The sequence below is a fragment of the Schistocerca nitens genome, chromosome 7, assembly GCF_023898315.1.
Source record: "Schistocerca nitens isolate TAMUIC-IGC-003100 chromosome 7, iqSchNite1.1, whole genome shotgun sequence".
NCBI classification, from domain to species: domain Eukaryota; kingdom Metazoa; phylum Arthropoda; class Insecta; order Orthoptera; family Acrididae; genus Schistocerca; species Schistocerca nitens.
Window position 1 is genome coordinate 328,226,849 of NC_064620.1, and position 19,584 is coordinate 328,246,432.

Below are 19,584 nucleotides of genomic sequence, written 5' to 3' on the forward strand. Positions count from 1 at the left end.
TCCAACAAACGAGTAAGCACAGCCGCTCCAGTTGCTAGGCGAAAAGGGACTCTGTTGAAATCGAACAAGTTATAATCAATACAAGATGCAGTAACATGTTGTCACTCTTCAGCCAATGGAATCTGATAATAGGCCTGATGAAAATCAAGAACCGTAAACCAATTAGCACCAGCAAACCAAGTAAAAGAATTATGCAGATCAGGTAGGGGTACCGATTCAAGGACAACCTTAGCATTTAAATGGCGGTGGTCAACCAAAGGTCTGAAATCACATCCCTGATCTTTAGGTACAAGAAATGTTGGGGTGGCATAAGCAGATGTAGAAGGCCTAATTACTCCTTGTTGTAGCATCTGAGATATCTTAGACTTTTAAGTATCTTCACCTTAGGGGGTGAGAAGCGGTATGGGGACTAACTAACTGTAATATTGTCGGACAGATGGATATGATAATCAAGAACGTTAGTAACACCCAGGTTATCACTAAGGAGCTGCGGAAAACTGTGCAACAAATCACGTAGCTGAGAGGCTTGATGGGGCAAGAAATGGGCCAGATCAAACTCGTTAGATATGGCCTGAATGCCCAATGCCCCAACAGTTCACTGCACAACAGGTTTAGTGCACTCGCAAAGGCCAAACTTCTCTCAACGAGCGAATTTAAAAAAAAAGGGTGTGTCCAGAATAACCCAAGACCAAGCCAGTTTTGTTGACAAAATCACACCCCAAAATTAGATTAATGGGCAGTTCCTTAACCAAGGCTACAGACACAGGCCAGGAAAAATTGCCAACCAATATACTCCCCCGGACCCAAACGTACAGAGGCAACACATGGCCATTGGCCACCCGCCATCTCTGCACCACCAAAGGGACTGACCGAAGTTTCGTGAGATGCCCAAATTCCAAAAACCACTCTAAGCTCAATAAATCCAAAAGAGCACAAAATGGCTCGCCACCTACCCGAGAACAAACGTAAGGCAAGGGGGGCGATGATGGAGCGACCACTGGAGTACACCAATGCTGAAAGCCCAAACTGGCCTTCGCGGCCCAACCTGTCATCATCTATTGGCTCTGGCTGCATGACGCTGAACACAAGAGCGCACCAAATGAGCCATACTGCCGCACCTGAAACAATGCTGGGGTTCCCTTCTGATAACTTCAGCAGATGTAGATACTCCGGCATCAGCGCCAACGTCCTGCCCTTAACTTAATGAAGTACACGGTTCTCAAGTGGTAATGCATATGCTGCTATGACCGTGTCACGGAGCTCTTCCCAAGTTGAAGGCTGCTTACAGAAGACAAAATGTGCTCACTTGCCACACACATTCCCCTAAGAATGATAGAGGCCAATTCTTTTTCAGGTAAATCAATCAGCAAGGCCAAAGAGGCTGTCTGAACTTTATCGACAAACTGATGTAACTACTCCTCACCCCGCTGCACTTCCCAAATGTAACAACACTCAAGCTGTTTATGAATCCCGGTGGTCAACCTTTGCCTAATTACATCTACATCTACATCTACATCTATACTCCGCGAGCCACCTTACCGTGTGTGGCGGAGGGTACTTATTGTACCACTATCTGATCCCCCCTTCCCTGTTCCATTCACGAATTGTGCGTGGGAAGAACGACTGCTTGTAAGTCTCCGTATTTGCTCTAATTTCTCGGATCTTTTCGTTGTGATCATTACGCGAGATATATGTGGGCGGTAGTAATATGTTGCCCATCTCTTCCCGGAATGTGCTCTCTCGTAATTTCGATAATAAACCTCTCCGTATTGCGTAACGCCTTTCTTGAAGTGTCCGCCACTGGAGCTTGTTCAGCATCTCCGTAACGCTCTCGCGCTGACTAAATGTCCCCATGACGAATCGCGCTGCTTTTCGCTGGATCATGTCTATCTCTTCTATTAATCCAACCTGGTAAGGGTCCCATACTGATGAGCAATACTCAAGAATCGGACGAACAAGCGTTTTGTAAGCTACTTCTTTCGTCGATGAGTCACATTTTCTTAGAATTCTTCCTATGAATCTCAACCTGGCGCCTGCTTTTCCCACTATTTGTTTTATGTGATCATTCCACTTCAGATCGCTCCGGATAGTAACTCCTAAGTATTTTACGGTCGTTACCGCTTCCAATGATTTACCACCTATGGCATAATCGTACTGGAATGGATTTCTGCCCCTATGTATGCGCATTATATTACATTTATCTACGTTTAGGGAAAGCTGCCAGCTGTCGCACCATTCATTAATCCTCTGCAGGTCTTCCTGGAGTACATACGAGTCTTCTGATGTTGCTACTTTCTTGTAGACAACCGTGTCATCTGCAAATAGCCTCACGGAGCTACCGATGTTGTCAACTAAGTCATTTATGTATATTGTAAACAATAAAGGTCCTATCACGCTTCCTTGCGGTACTCCCGAAATTACCTCTACATCTGCAGATTTTGAACCGTTAAGAATGACATGTTGTGTTCTTTCTTCTAGGAAATCCTGAATCCAATCACAAACCTGGTCCGATATTCCGTAAGCTCGTATTTTTTTCACTAAACGTAAGTGCGGAACCGTATCAAATGCCTTCCTGAAGTCCAGGAATACGGCATCAATCTGCTCGCCAGTGTCTACGGCACTGTGAATTTCTTGGGCAAATAGGGCGAGCTGAGTTTCACATGATCTCTGTTTGCGGAATCCATGTTGCTTATGATGAAGGAGATTTGTATTATCTAAGAACGTCATAATACGAGAACACAAAACATGTTCCATTATTCTACAACAGATTGACGTAAGCGAAATAGGCCTATAATTATTCGCATCTGATTTATGACCCTTCTTGAAAATGGGAACGACCTGCGCTTTCTTCCAGTCGCTAGGTACTTTACGTTCTTCCAGAGATCTACGATAAATTGCTGATAGAAAGGGGGCAAGTTCTTTAGCATAATCACTGTAGAATCTTAAGGGTATCTCGTCTGGTCCGGATGCTTTTCCGCTACTAAGTGATAGCAGTTGTTTTTCAATTCCGATATCGTTTATTTCAATATTTTCCATTTTGGCGTCCGTGCGACGGCTGAAGTCAGGGACCGTGTTACGATTTTCCGCAGTGAAACAGTTTCGGAACACTGAATTCAGTATTTCTGCCTTTCTTCGGTCGTCCTCTGTTTCGGTGCCATCGTGGTCAACGAGTGACTGAATAGGGGATTTAGATCCGCTTACCGATTTTACATATGACCAAAACTTTTTAGGGTTCTTGTTTAGATTGTTTGCTCTCTTAATTGCCGCAAGGAAAACCCTTCCCCCACAGCTCACAAGAGGAGGTTCTCCAGCTTGCCTCTTGCTAATGAGTACACCAACAACAAAATTTCTTGGTGCAGAACTCGAAAAGTGGTCAGGTGTTGTTCTAAGCAAACCAATAACCACAATAATTCCTCTACCTGACCAAGTCACTCCACAACAATTCAGTAATATCTCGAAAGAAACAGGCCAGAGGATTAGGCAACTTAGCAAACAATGCATCTAACTTGACAGAGGCTGTCACAGTACCACCCCTGTGCTGGCTCTCACTCTCTCCCTCACAGTGCAAGTCTCTATCATCAACCTTCCTCCCATCCAACTCCAAACACATAAGCTTAAACAGTAATGCGCTCACCAAAGTTCCCACCTCAACAGTTAATTTTTTGTGATGATCTTTCAAATCAAACGTACTCAAATCTGCCATCCGATTAGTTAAATGCATTAACTGTGCCCGCACCCTATCCAGCAGACGGTCACTAAGTTGGGTACCCTCCAAAAGACAAATAGTGCCGTCAAGGCCTCTAATAGCCTCAAACAAGAACTCAATTGCCACCGCTGTCTCACCCACCACCGCCGGCGTGACATCAGTCAGCTGACAAACGCGAGCGCATAAATGGGTTACCAATTCTGGAACACTGCCCTCAATTGGTTGGCCCCTTATTGCCAACTCATAAACAAGGTGGTCTTTTCTCAGCAGGCTGATTCCCAGACACTCACTGTCTGACTGCCATTATGGTAAGCATGTGAAACAAGTAACAGCCGAAACAATATGGTGCCACAAAACACAAACAAAACAAGAGTGAAACTGACAGAAACTAGAATGGCAAGCACAAGTGCAATCCATGGTCTGCTACCAGTGAAATGCCCAGCTTCACCCGCAGGAGACGACAGGTAGTTTAAATTGTGGAAAGGGGCCAAAATAAGAGGCTGTCAGTTACATTCAAACATACTTCATTATTTGATCACACATTACAAGAGACCAATTTCTCCCCCCCCCCCCCCCCCCCCCCCACACACACACAGCTTTAATCTTTGGGACTTAATTACCAGCTGAATGCCACTTTAATTTAAAAATGCAAGCTCAATCAGAAATTTAAAAGGCAAGCCTAATCTTACAACAGTTCCTTAGTTAGGCTGAAGGCCCAAACAAGCTAAACTCAAATCAGCTGAAGGCCAAACAGTTAAAACTCCAAGACATTACTTTAAAAAAAAATTACCAAAGGCCATATGTGAAACAGTTCTTTAATATAGGCTGAAGGCCTTAGGAGCAAAATAACTCAAACTCAAAATCAGCTGAAGTCCCAACACTTAAAACAACGTAGAAGATATTGGCACCCACAACCGATCATACATGAAGATGTCAAACTACACATCATGCTGGACAGCAACAAACGATGAGGAAACTACACTACCTGAAATTTACGTCAATGGCCAGGGCAGGTAGCTGCAACATTTACAGCCACAAGGCAGAAGATTCCGCTGGTGCACTTCAATTCAAATAACCAAATACAGTGAAACTCCACCAGAGGGTGGCTAGGATTTTCCAATTTGAAAACCACGTTGTTGCTCGCGGGAATATCCCAACAGCTGACAAAGAACTCCAAACAACACAATGTGAGCAGTCTTGACTTGCTAGTAGATTAAATCAAACTCAACTTCCGTGTCCAGGGTCAGTGACCCATGGACCTCATAGCAATGGGAACAGTTCCACACACTCCAACACCACGTAGAGAGCGGCAGCGGCCCCAGCCAAACTACGTCCCGCAGAGAATTTCTTGCTGCTCTATGCCAAAGGATCAACTGGTCACACACTGTCCAGCCTGAAACTATATGCGCCAGGTCAAAGATAGTCCAAGGTGTGAATATCAATACACACCACAGCTGCCACCCGCGGAAGGAGAGGATAACAGCATAATCGCAATAACCGCGGGAGACTAAACACAGAATCACAATGGAGGTTTAATCCAGCACATAGCATGAGCCAGCCACAGCTCACTGCCGATACTATTTCTTTGAATTCAAGCAACATCTGCTCTACACTTATATTATTAATTTGGAATGAGTGGAGATTGTCTCTCAGGAAGACGCCAAGTGAATTTTTATCTGCTTTTTTGAATAGATATAATTTTCGCTTATTTTTGGAGTATTTGGTGATTACAATATTCAGTCTCGCTACGACAACCCTGTATCGGTTTTGATGCTTGTTATTAACTCAGGATTATTTGTTGCTAAGAAGTCAAGTGTGTTTTCACAACTGTTCGCAATTTGTGTGGGCTCACGAACTAACTGCTCAAAATAATTTTCAGAGAATGTGTTTAGCACAATTTCATATGATATTTTATGTGTACCTCAAGAATTAAACATGTATTTTTGCAAACATATCGAGGGTAAATAAAGTCACCACCAACTATTATTGTATGAGTCGGGTACATGTTTGAAATCAAGCTCAAATTTTCTTTGAACTTTTCAGCAACTGTATCATCTGAATTGGGAGGTCGGTAAATGGATCCAATTATTATTATTTTATTCAGGTTGCCAAGAATGATTTCTACCCATACTAACTCACAGGAAGTATCTACTTCAATTTTGCGACAAGTTAAACTACTTCTAACAGCAACAAACGCGCCACCGCTAACCATGTTTAGCCTATCCTTTCGAGACACCATAAGGTTCTTTGCAAAAATTTCAGCTGAGCTTATATCCAGCTTTAGCCAGCTTTCAGTGCCTATAATGATTTCTATTAGCGCTTGGAGCTCTGGTACTTTCCCAACACAGCTACGGCAATTTACAACTGTTATATCAATGGTTCTGTATCTACGTTCTTGCTGTGTTCAGCCTGTATCCTTTGTGACTGAAGCCATTCTTGTGTTTTCCTGAGACCCTCTAACCTACAAAAACTGCCCAGTCCATGCCACATAGCCCCTGCCATACGTGTAGCTGCCTCCTGTGTATAGTGGACAACTGACCTATTCAGCAGAACCCGAAACCCAACCACCCTTTGGTGCAAGTTGAGGAATCTGCAGCCTACATAGTCACAGAACCATCTGAGCCTCTGATTCAGACGCTCCACTCGGCTCCGTACCAGAGGTCCGCAATTGGTCCTGTCGACTATGCTGCAAATGGTCAGCTCTGCTTTCATCTTGCAAGCAAGACTGGCAGGCTTTACCACTTCTGTTAGCCACTTGAAACCAGAGAGAATCTCTTCTGATCCAAAGTGACACACATTATTTGTACCGATATGAGCAACCAACTGCAGTTGGCTGCATCCTGTGCTCTTCATGGAATCCGGGAGGACCCTTTCCACATCTGGAATGACTCCACCAGGTATGCACACGGAGTGCACATTGGTGTTCTTTCTTTTCTTGTCAGCCAGGTCCCTAAGGGGCCCCATAACATGCCTAATGTTGGAGCTCCCTACTACCAATAATCCTACCCTGTGTGACTGCCCGGATCTTGCAGGCTGAGTTGTTTCCTCTGAAACAGGACAGGTGACAGCATCTGGCTCATGACAGTGTCAGCCACAGACAGCACCTGGAACCTGTTTGTCACACAAACCAGGGAGGCCTTACGTGCAGAAACCTGGGAAGTCTTTTGCCACCTGCTTCGCCCCAGTGCGATCTCCCACTTGATCACAGGTGAGGGGTCAACCTCAAAGTGAGCAGTAACTGGGTTGGCCACTGGTGAGGACCCATCAGAGGACTCGGATGTGCTGACGTCCATTGGATCCCCACAGCCGGCCCACAACAGTGGTGCCCATCCACTGCAGCCTCAAGCTGTGTAACCAAAGCCATCACAGCCTGAAGCTGAGAGCAAAGTGTCACCAATTCAGCTCACATCCGCACACAACAATCACATTCCCTGTCCATACTAAAGACCATGGAAAACTAAACTATGCAGATACTGTATTTACACGAAAATCAGACTGGCAAGATTGTTTCTGAATTTTTTCCTACCTGTGACTAGAGATCATTGCTAATAAGAACTTTTATGAATTGTGAATCACATGCAGTATTCCTTTCACCATAAGAATAATACCATACAAATATAAACATTTTGCCATGTATTCTTTCGTGTTTGCTGCTATCTCATTTAAATCCTGTCCGCCTAATAAACTATGAAACTAGAGTGAGACAACAGCAAACGCGGAATAATATACATATCATGTCATGTTTATATTCGTATTGTTCTTATGCCTAATAGTGATACAGTGAGAAATGAAGCACGGCAATTGACAAGATTTTTAAATCTAAGATGAGTAATTTCTGTGCAGAATGTAATGTACTATAGAGGTGTCTGCAAAGATTTTCAAACGGAGAAAATTTTTCGCTAAACTCTCATTCAGAACATCTTCTATCATACGCAGTCTATTATTTGGTTCTTGTTGATCATTATCAAAGAAAGCAGCAGTGTAAGTAACAGCAAACAGCAAGCAGTCTCTTGCCATTGTTTTGCTAATGAGACGATTCCTGTGTTTTTATTGTAAGCGGCAGTAGCGCGCACAAAAGCAAGCCATGCCACGAGCGGCAACAGGTCGTAAACACTCACTATCAGAATGCGACAAACAATGCATGACACAGTACAGTAATGCATTTTCAGCTTAGAGTGACGTAAACATCTGTAACAAAGAAAACGGCACTTACCAGATCAAAGAAAAATAAGCAATCAATTCAAACCAGACGAAGCACGTGAAAAAGGAATGGTACCCATATAAATACGGACGGAGCACCTGACGCATAGCAATGGCTACATGGTAAAGCTTAACTGCTAAGCTTAAGACTCGAACCAAACTACTGTAGCTGTATAGTCATTCATTCGACCTAAATTGTATCTCATATTACAGTGGACCAACTTTGTTTCGATTTGGATGTGCGGCCTAAAACTTTTCTCTCCTTTGGAATTTCGAGTCTCACCCAGGTGCGGCTTAGATTCGGGAAAAATTTTTTTCCTTGATTTCGAGTCTCATTTTTCAGGTGCGGCTTAGATTCGAGTGCGGCTTAGATTCGAGCAAATACGGTAAACTGACTATCAGCACGTGCTGCACAACTCTACTGTAAACCCTGTCGAAAATGCAGGAACTATGTCTAATAATACACAGATATTGATAAACCTAACTACCGAAGCACTCAGGTGAAACTAAATAATTCACCCATGATTAGTAACTTGTAATATGTCACAAATTATGTCAATATGAAAGCTAGTTGTGTCTTACCCCCATTGTACTTTATTACAGATAAATTTGGTTGAAACTGTCCACCAGTTCAGGAGGAGATGTGGACATACATATGCGGCACACTCACATGTGTGTTCAACACATTATATTGGAAAAATATCTCTCCTCCTCTCTCTCTTAGTCAGTCTCCTCCTCCATCTGTCTCTCTCCCCATCTCCTCCACCCCATGTCTCTCTGGCAATTTCCTCCTCCCCTCTCTGTCCATCTCCTTGTCTTCCCCTCTCAGCTCTCTGTCCATCTATTCCCCCCCCCCCCCCCAATCATCTTTCTGCCCACCTCCTCTCCCCACTATCTTCCTGCCCATCTCCTCTTCCACACATCTCTCTGTCAATCTCCTGCTGCCACCTTTCTCCTTAGCCATCTCCTCCTCCCTACATTTTTCTTCACACCTCCTATACATTGAGTGCAAACAGGTGTAAGTCAATCAGTGCCTCCTGTATGTGGCGAACAGCAATCTATTGTAATTTATATTGTTGTTATTTCCGCTCTAATCTCCATTGTAACAGAATACATTACATTTTGCATTAATACCAAATGTGCTATGTAAATTTTTCCAGTCTTTATCTTGCAAATACATCTTGAATTCTTAAATCCCTTTTTCATTTAACATCCCTGTCGATTCCCAATTCTTTTTATTTATGTTGTGTAGCATAAAATGAAAGAATCTGTTGATAGTTGTGACCTGAGGGGTCATTAACTATAAGAATAACACTATTAGCTTGTATTCTTCATGTGGCAATAAAATTTTGTCAGTAGCATTGCTTCTGATTCCTATAACTCTTGTTGGAAATTAGGGCTGTTAAACTGTGTGAATGACAAGAAACAAAAGTACAGCTCTAGTCAGATAACAAGTAAAAATCTCCACTTGACATTACGTCATTCTGTATATAAGTTAGGAGGTTTAATAATACATTCAACTAATTCATGAATAACTCAAATTTATCTTATGGAGCCCTATGTACTGTGACTATTACTGTTAACTTTCCATGAAATTTTACTGTGCAGCCCTAACTTCAAAATGCTCATAACTGCAAAATCTAAGAGTATCAATTTTTTTAATATATATATTCAGATCCATTCTTAGGGTAAATGACAACTCATTATTTTTCCATACCTCATCTGCAGTAATTGGATGTAGAGTTATATCCATCCACCTTCAGTAACTGAGGTAAATCCCAGCTGTGAAAGCCTACATTGTATGATTTTTCTATCCAAACTTGGCATTCTTTATCGGCTGTCAAATAATGTTCAGAAACAAATATTACATGTAAGTCAATTCATCTGAACAAATCAGAAGTTCATTGATTTTATTTTTTAACCCTCTAATATTTTTGTGCAGAAGACTTATTTTAAGCTTGTTTCTGATCTTTGCATGTTTCAGGCTCAAAATTTTCAGTTATGACACTTCTTTCAATACTAGTAGACTAAAATCTGAGTTACTATGAGGATATTCTTGAAAGTGACAGTGTTCTCCCTTATAGATTCTGGTAGTGAACCAAACAATTTCCCTTTACACTTTCTACTGAAATGTAGGCCTTGAAATATGTAAAAGTATGATCTTGATAAAAATTCAAGATGTTGCAGAGACTGGCATCTTTCTTTAAATGTTCAGAAATGCGAAACTGCACTGTTCAAAAAACAGACAAAGAAACATAATATTGTATGACTACAATGAGTCACAGGTGAAATTAGTCTAGACATAAAAATACACGGGAGTCACAATTTGTGGGGATGTGAAATGGAATAATAGGTAAAGAAGGTCAAAGACCTCGGTTCATTGGTAGGATACAGGGAATACACAGTCAGTACACAAAGGAGGTGGCTTATAAAACAATCATGTGATCCAACCTTGAATATAAGTATGTGGGATCCATACTATATAGGACTGACAAAAGATTTTGAATGTATATGAGGAAAGACAGCATGAATGATCACTGGTTTGTCTGATCCCCGGTAGAGTGACATAGAAACATTGAAAAACCTGAACTGGCAGACACTAACACGGAAGTCAACTATCCCACAAAAGCATTCTTACAAAGTCTCAAGAACCAGTATTAAATGAGGAAACTAGGAATATAACACAGCTCCCTACTGAAATGTGTCAGATTGTAATCTACTGGGTTGGCAAACCTGGTACGAGTCAGCATCTCTGGGACACAGAGGAGTCTGGATACATAGAAGAGTGACCACGTGTTGCCAGTGTCTAGAGAAACAGTGCAGAGTAAGGGCCACAACTAAACACATCGGTGTACATCATAATATACTACTACATACTGTCTGTATTACGAGAACTGTTTTGAGTTTTACTAAACATTAGCAAAGAAAGGAAAGTGCTCTTTGTACATATGTTGTGGCAAATAAGAATAAACTGATGTTAAGTTTCAAATGTCATAAATCATTCAGACATTTCATGTGATGTGTGACTACAGGATGCTAGCGATGGATGTAAGTAAAATAAAAAGTGTAGAGTGAATGCAGTACAATATGGCCAGTAGAGGTGCAGTCGGCTGGGCAAGCATGATGTGAGCAGTAATGGTGGAGGTTGTGGGTGGGGAAATGTTGAGCATTAAGAGATATTATTTGTCCATTTTCTGCACTGACATGTGCACAACCTGCAATCTTTCTCAAACAATTTTGCAGAAACTGTTTGGTACAAAAATTTCTGTTTTGCATTACTTATAACTTTATGTGTCAACATCATGATAAAGTGCACAACATTTTGTTAATGGTCATAGTTACTGTGATATTTTATATTTAAGTAGCACACTGCCCAATATTTGGAAAGTTTGCAATGAAAAACAGGGTTCACTATGATTTTGTGTTTGGTGCATATTACATCATATGTTGCAGCATATGAAATTTAGCTAAAATATTGAATTTTTTCTTAGACTTGGGAGGATAGATCTATCCTTTAAATTGTAGATTTTTACTTTATTTACATAGTCAATATGTTTACTGTATATTTCTAACCATTCCATTCACCCCTTCTTGTTATCTGTTGTTTTGGGCCACTTGGTAAATATTAGACATGTTAATTAAAAAAAAGTGTAAGTAATATACAGACATTCAAAAACAGAAACTGATGTACCAGAAGCCTAACTTGTGACATAGTACTGTAATTAAAAAATACTTACCCTAAAAGACATATTTTCTATTATTATGGGAAAACATGACTCGATGTGGAAATTGTATATCAGTCTCCGCACAACTTATTCGTCAAAATCATCTAAATGTAAGATTTTTTTCTCTTTCTTCCACTTTTTTCCTGGAGTAGAGAAACTCTCAGAGCTATCAGCAAGTACTTTTTTCACCCTCTTTCTTTACTCATTATCCGTAGTGAAACACCAGTAGCAGTCTGAACTTATTTTATGACACTTTTTAATGGGATTTTTATCCCTCATCTCCCTCTCCCATCATAAATTTAATTATACTGTAAACTATCCATTGTTTCTAGCTATGCAGAACTCTCCCAGTGCCTACAGCACCTGGAGACCACAATGCCATGATGCATTTAGCAGAACAATGACTAGACAGCACTGGACAACAGACAGCAGTTGATTGAACTGGACTCCCCTTCTGAACAAACAAATGAACTCACCCAGTCCTTCAGATGAAAATTCGCCATGGTATCGTAGGCAGTCTCTACTAGCAAGTATCAAACCAATAATTCAAGCAATGCTAAATGGCAGGTGAGCAGTTAAATATCAACACTGATGCTTATTGCAGTAACTGATATTACAAAGAAATGCAGTAATTGTAGGTATCAGGGAGTTTAACACAGGGTGGCACATGAAAAACTAGTCCAGAGTACAGGTTACCTCCCAGTTATGTATGAAGTGTTGCCCACCTCAAGCAGATACAACAACAAACAGATAAACATGTAATAATTGGAGAATAAGGAAATAATAAATAAGCTAATACAAAGGTCTGTATTTACTGAACTGATCTTACATTAGGTGTTGAAAATGATCTCTTTCAATGCACTTTTACATGCACCCTAATATGTTAATATACACCTTGTGAAAGTCTGCTGTATAAATTCTCAAAATTTCGTTACGAGTATGGTTCATCAAATTTTGTAGTGTTATTATGTTATTTATGTGCACTTTTCCTTTAGAATGCTCCACAGATAAAACTTCCAAGTGGTTAGGTCCAGCAAATGTGGTGGCTACAATCCTTTGCCGACAGTCCTTTCTTCTGCAAATCTTTGATGACATATTGACTTCACATGTCTTAACCTAGCTGCAATGACCTTCATAACGATAATACAAAACATAGTCACAACAGCTTTGAAACAATAGATGACAACTGGTAGATGACAATGATCAGTCTAGTACTCAGTACTCTAGTACTTTTTGTGCCACCCTGTAGTAACATGACTGTGATATCTGGGTACTGAATTTCTGATTCTATAAATATAAATAATATCAAAGAGGACCAGTCCATATGGTCCCCATGAGATATAGCTCAAATGTTTCAAAATCCTTTAAAAAAGAAACTAAAAGACAATTGGAACACTACTTTCATAAAAAGCTTTCAATCAGAAGCTAGCAATCAGGTACCAATTTAGTGCTTGCTGTTGATACTCGACTTTTAATGAGCAGTGGATTACACAGAATTATATCACACATTCCTGCATATAGTCATAATTTGTCAATCATTTCAATTGACAGTGATTTAGCTTTCTGGGCTGTGAGTATACTAAACAGTTCAAACACCTCCAAATCAAGCTCCATAGAATCACATGTGTATTAAAATATCTTACCATTAATAATAACAGCACCCAGTATAATTTTTACTTTACTTCGTGGTTCCTGTAATTCCCTTTCACCCCCATATCTGCCCACCTGCTCCTCACCCCACTCTCTGTCGATCTCCTCCTCACCACCTCTCTGCCAATTTTCTCCTCCAAACTCGCTAGCCCATCTCTTCTGCCCTCCCATCTCTGTCCATCTCCTAATCTGCCCCCCCCCCCTTTTTCAGCCCATCTCCTCTTCCATCCCCTCTTTCAGCCCATTTCCATCTCCCCCCTCTCTCTCTATCTGCCCAATTCTGTCCCCCTCCCCCCCCCCCCCTGCCAACTGACCATCTCGTCCTCTCCCCTATACCTCTGCCCATATGCTCAACTCCCCTCTCTGCCCATCTACTCCTCCCCAACAGTCTGTCCCTCACATCCTGCTCCTACTCTCTCCCTACTCCCTATCCATCCCCTCCTGTATCCATTTCAATCATCCCCCAGTCATGTCCGTCCACATCTGTAGCCACTGGAAAAAAGATTTAGCAAAAAATACCAATACTAGTACAACATAATATACTTGTCACACAGGGCAGTCTACACATCTGGGGTTGGAAACTGTTTCTTGCTCCTGATGTGTAGGCTGCCCCACAAAGCAAGTCAATAAGGTAGGGTGATACTATTCACACACAATACATTCATCAAGCAGGCCAGCCTTCACAACAGGGACTGAAAAAAAATGTGTTTCTCCATATCTCCACTCCACTCGAGGTAGGAGGTTATAAACCTCACAAATGTGATACTTGAGAAATTTGCTGTTTGAGTGCCAAGTTTGGTAGAAATTGATCCAGGGTTTTGGGAGGTGATCCCAGACATATATTCATACGTACATACATACATAAATACATGCTTACAGTCTACTATTGTACATACATAATAAAAAAGACTCACTTCTCTGTAAATGGTCAACAGCCCTGGGGATTTTATGTGATGTTGCTGGCAAAGCTGTTGCTGATATAGTGCCAACTGCACTGTTATGCCCATTATATCGGAAGCCCAGTGTCCCACCATAATTAGTCACCAGAGGCCGCTGCAGAATGCCAGGAGCAGAATAGCACTGACATAATAATGGCCTGAAACAGTTACAACCAAACCAGCCTAAAGTTCTGAAAGAGTGCTTAATCACAGGCACAGTTATGTTTGCAAGTGATATGGCAGCATAAACTGAACAGCAGATGGCATCTTAGCTCTTTTACATTCATAGATGGATTACAGACAGAAAAATTGCCTCTGTGCTACAAATGGAGAGCTGCCACCATTTTCACATTAATAGCCACCGTGCATGTCATCAGTACCCCACCAGTTACCACCATCGCAGCAGCAATACCACTGCCCTCAGTGTTGCCATGTCCCCCACTGCCATCAATGTTGTTATCAGCACTGCAGCAACTGTAGCCTTCACCACCCACTTAGCTTTTGCTAACATCCTAGAAGACCCAATTGTACTGCCCTGCCAAGACAGTTTGCACTGGCTCTACTGCTAAAATAAAAAGAGCGTTCTACTTCTGGTGACAGTCTACCAACATTGGTACCAGAGAGACTGCTGTGTCCACTGTGCCTCGAGCTACCAGAATCGACACTAGCACTGCAACTTTATGTATTGTGTGTATACAGTGTATTAGGAAGAATACATGCTTAACTTTCTAGGTGATTTAGGGATATACAGGGTGTGAAATTTAGTACACATAGTTTCACCATTGGTAGCAACAATGGCTCCAACCCCACTGGGCACCAACTCCATAACAGATATGGTTTCATCATTCCGGGCAACTTAATTCCATGCCAGAGTTCATCAATCATGATGGCTGGTGGGTAGTAGCATGCCAGTCCCTCAGTAACTTATGACCACATATTCAATGAGTGAGAGATGTGGAGAGTATGCTGGCCAGGGCAGCAGTCAAACAGTAACAAGGCAGATCAAGACAGTGGGGGTGACATGGAGTCTTGCATTATCTTGTTCAAGATGATAGCATGAAGACAATGAAAAATATAATGGCTCCTGTCCAAATTAGCATTTATGCATGCCACAGGTGACCGTGCTGTGTATCAAAAATGGTTCAAATGGCTCTGAGCACTATGGGACTCAACTGCTGTGGTTATCAGTCCCCTAGAACTTAGAACTACTTAAACCTAACTAACCTAAGGACATCACACACATCCATGCCCGAGGCAGGATTCGAACCTGTGACCGTAGCAGTCCCACGGTTCCGGACTGCGCGCCTAGAACCGCGAGACCACCGCGGCCGGCTGCTGTGTATCCAAAGACATCCAATACTGTTACACTAGGTACTGGGCACATCTATATTACTGACTATGCCCACCACAGGCAATCATGCTATATAGCCAGTGACACCTGACAGCATTACAACAGGTGCTGGGCCCATATGACACTGACAAACGCAATCTGCCAATGTTTGTTTTCCTCAGAGGCTCCAAGCACAGCAATGTCACTTTCAGGCTGCTGCCTTGAGGTGTAGTAGTGGCGGAGAATCTGGTGCGTTGCATCACTCGAGGCGGAAGGCCAATGTGGAGATTCATCACCTGGCCTCGCCCATTCACACTGCAAACAGGTGGACAGGTGGCTGCTACTTCGGCAGGGTCTGAGCAGCACACAGAGGGAAGGGTTTACTAGTCATTGGAAGCTCCAATGTCAGGTATGTTATAGAGACCTTCAGGCAGATAGCGTTCAGAGCTATAAAGAAAGCCAACGTGCACTCGGTATGTCTGCCTGGGGTTCTCAACTGAGATGTGGAGCCAGCCTCGGCTGTGGCTACTGAGCATTCAGGGTGCAATCATCTGCATGTAGTGGTTCACGTTGTCACCAACGATGCCTGTCACATGGGTTCTGAGGTGGTCCTCAGTTCGTACAGCCAGCTGGTGGAGGTTGTGAAGACTGCTGGCCTCACGTGTGGAGTGCAAGCACAGTTCATAATTTGCAGCATCGTTCAGTGAGGGGATTGGGGTCCTTCGGTTTGGAGCCAAGTGAAGGTTCTCAACCAAAGACCTTGATGACTCTGTGACAGTCTTTGCTGCAGATTTCTAGACCTGTGTTATTTTAGGGGGATTTGTAGGACTCTCCTTGATAAGTCAGGGGTGCACTTTTGGGACTGAGAGTTGGCTGAAACCTGAAATGAAAGCTCTGAGATATTTAGCGAGTTGTGGGACATATATTGGAAAGGTAGATTACAGGCCACAGGAGGGGGGAGTGTTCATTGCAGTTGACAAAAATATCGTCTCTACTGAGGTCGAAGTTGAGTGTGACAGTGAAGTCATATGGTCACACGTGACAGGTGTAGGTGAAACCAAGTTAATTGTTGGATGTTTTTGACAGCCATCTGATTCTGCTGTGACAGTTCTTGTCACTCAAAGAAAGTCTACGGTCAATAAAGAGATTATGCAATACTGGTTAGAGGCAACTTTAACCTGCCGGACTGGGATATGGATTATTGTGGGGGATACAGACAGTCATGCAAAATACATTTGAACATGTTTTCTGAAAACTGTCTTGAGCAGCTAACTTGGCAGCCCACATGCAATGGAGATACAGAGATACCTTAGCCCTTGTAGCTACAAATAGGCCAGACCTTATCAACAATGTCAGTATAAAAATGGGGATGAACGATCATGATGTTATTACAGTAACTATGACTATGAAAGTTAATAAATCAGTGAATTGGCATCACTTAGTTCCAATATGATGGATGTAGAGGAATTATGGGCAAACTCTAAGCAGATTGTAACCTGTGGTCTGGAGAGTTATGTGCCTAGTAAACATATACGCCATGGTTTCATAATGAAATTCAGCAGATGCTGAGGAAGCAGAGTCTGTTGCGCTCTTGGTTCAATAGGAAATGTATGAATGATGACAAGCGAAGGTTAATAGAGATTCATGCATCTGTGAAAAGATCTATGCATGAAGCATACAACAACTACCACTGTCACACCTTAGTAAAAGATCTGGCAGAGAACCCCCAGAAAATTCTGGTTGTATGTAAAATTGCTAAGCGGGTCTAAGGCTTCCATTCAGTCCCTTGTTGACCAGTCTGGCATGGCAGTTGAAGATAGCAAAATGAAAGCTCAAGTTTTAAATTTCATACTCAAGAAATCATTCACACGGGAGAATCATACAAGTATACCGTCATTTGATTATTGGGCAGACTCCTGTATGGAAGACATACTAAAAAGCATACCTGGCACAGAGAAACAACTGAAGGATTTGAATGCAAATAAATCACCAGATCTGGGTCAAATCCCAGTTCGATTTTACAAAGAGTACTCTATAGCATTGGCCCCTTACCAAGCTTGCATTTATTGTGAACCTCTCACTCAGCGCACAGTCCCAACTGACTGGATAAAAGCACAGGTGACTTCAGTGTATAAGAAAGAAAAAAGAACAGTCCCACAAAATTACAGACCAATATTACTAACTTCTGTTTGCTGCAGAATCCTTGAACATATTCTCAGTTCAAATATAATACACTTTCTTGAGACAGAGAAGCTTATGTGTACGAATCAGCATGGTTTTAGAAAGTATCATTTGTGCGAAACTCAACTTCCCCTTTTCTAATATAACAGACTGAGAACTATAGATGAAGAGCAACAGGCAGATTCCATATTTCTAGATTTCTGGAAAGAATTTGACATGGTGCCCCACTGTAGGCTATTAACAAAGATACAAGCATATGGAATAAGTTCACAGATATATGAGTGGCTTTAAAACATCTTAAATAATAGAATGGAGTATGTTGTCCTCGACAGTGACTATTTATCAGAGACAAGGGTATCATCAGGAGTGCCCCAGAGAAGTGTTTTAGGACCACTGTTGTTCTCTATAAACATAAATGATTTGGCTGACAGGATGGACAGCAATCTGCAATTGTTTGCTGATGATGCCATGGTGTATGGTAAGGTGTCGAAGTAGGAAGATACGAGATAATTTAGACAAAATTTCCATTTGGTATGATGCATGGCAGCTAGCCCTAAATATGGAAAAATGTAAGTTAATGTGGACGAGTAGGAAGAACAAACCTGTAATGTTTGGATACAGTACTAACTAGTGGCCCGTTTGTCACAATCAAGTCATTTAAATAGGTTGGTTGGTTGTTTTGGGGAAGGAGACCAGGCAGCGAGGTCATCGGTCTCACCGGATTAGGGAAGGACGGGGAAGGAAGTTGGCCGTGCCCTTTGAAAGGAACCATCCCAGCATTTGCCTGGAGCGATTTAGGGAAATCACGGAAAACCTAAATCAGGATGGCCGGATGCAGGATTGAACCGTCGTCCTCCCGAATGCAAGTCCAGTGTCTAACCACTGCGCCACCTCGCTCGGTTTCATTTAAATATCTGGGAATAACATTGCAAAGCAATATGGGACACATGAGCATGCAAGAACTGTGGTAGGGAAGGCAAATGGTCGACTTCATTTATTGGAAAAATTTTAGGAAAGAGTGGTTCACCTGTAAAGGAGACCACATACAGGTCACTGGTGTGACCTATTCTTGAGTACTGCTCTAATGTTTGGGATACGTACCAGGTCAGATTGAAGGAAGACATCAAAGTAATTCAAAGGTAGGCTGCTGGTTTTGTTACCAGTAGGTTTGAACAACACGAAAGTGTTATGGAGATGCTTTGGGAACTCAAATGGGAATCCATGAAGGGATGGCAACATTCTTTTTGAGAAACACTATCAACAAAATTTAGAGAACTGGCATTCAAAGCTGACTGCTGAATGATTTTACAGCCACCAACATACATTGCATGTAAGGACTACGAAGATAGATAGAAGACATTATGGCTCATACGAGGCATACAGACAGTTGCTTTCCCTCACTCTATTTGTGAGTGGAACAGGAAAGGAAATGACAAGTAGCGGTACAGGGTACCTTTCACCAGGCACCATATGGCGGCTTCTGGTGTATTTATGTAGATGTTGACATAAGTGATCAGAGACATAATCAGGCATTTTAGTAACAGTACAGTGCAACTGCCATTTGTTTGTTTTGAATGGCCAGTGACTGTTTGTATAAGCCTAGTCAAGTATTTTTGCTAGGAACAGCAGATAAGCAGTTCTTGGAATTCAACTTAGGTGGTGAATGAACACTATTTATTTCCAACATGATGGATGTACAGGAAATATGGGCAAAGTTTAAACTGAGTGTAAATCATGCTCTGGAGAAATATGTGCCAAGTAAGTGGATTATGGACTGAAAAGATCCACCATGGTTTCGTACCAAATCCGGAAAATGCTGATGAAGCAAAGACTGTTGCACTTTCGGGTCAGAAA

General features: G+C 42.0%; 1 protein-coding gene across 3 annotated transcripts in view; it reads right to left on the reverse strand.

The window, feature by feature from the left end:
* The window catches only part of LOC126194811 (mitogen-activated protein kinase 15-like), a 196,133-nt gene that overhangs the window by 40,668 nt on the left and 135,881 nt on the right, over positions 1 to 19,584 (reverse strand). For all 3 annotated transcript variants that reach the window (XM_049933127.1, XM_049933128.1, XM_049933126.1), the window contains one exon: positions 14,196 to 14,377. In XM_049933127.1, coding sequence (XP_049789084.1) covers positions 14,196 to 14,377 — 182 coding nt within the window. The remainder of the gene's footprint in view (positions 1 to 14,195; positions 14,378 to 19,584) is intronic.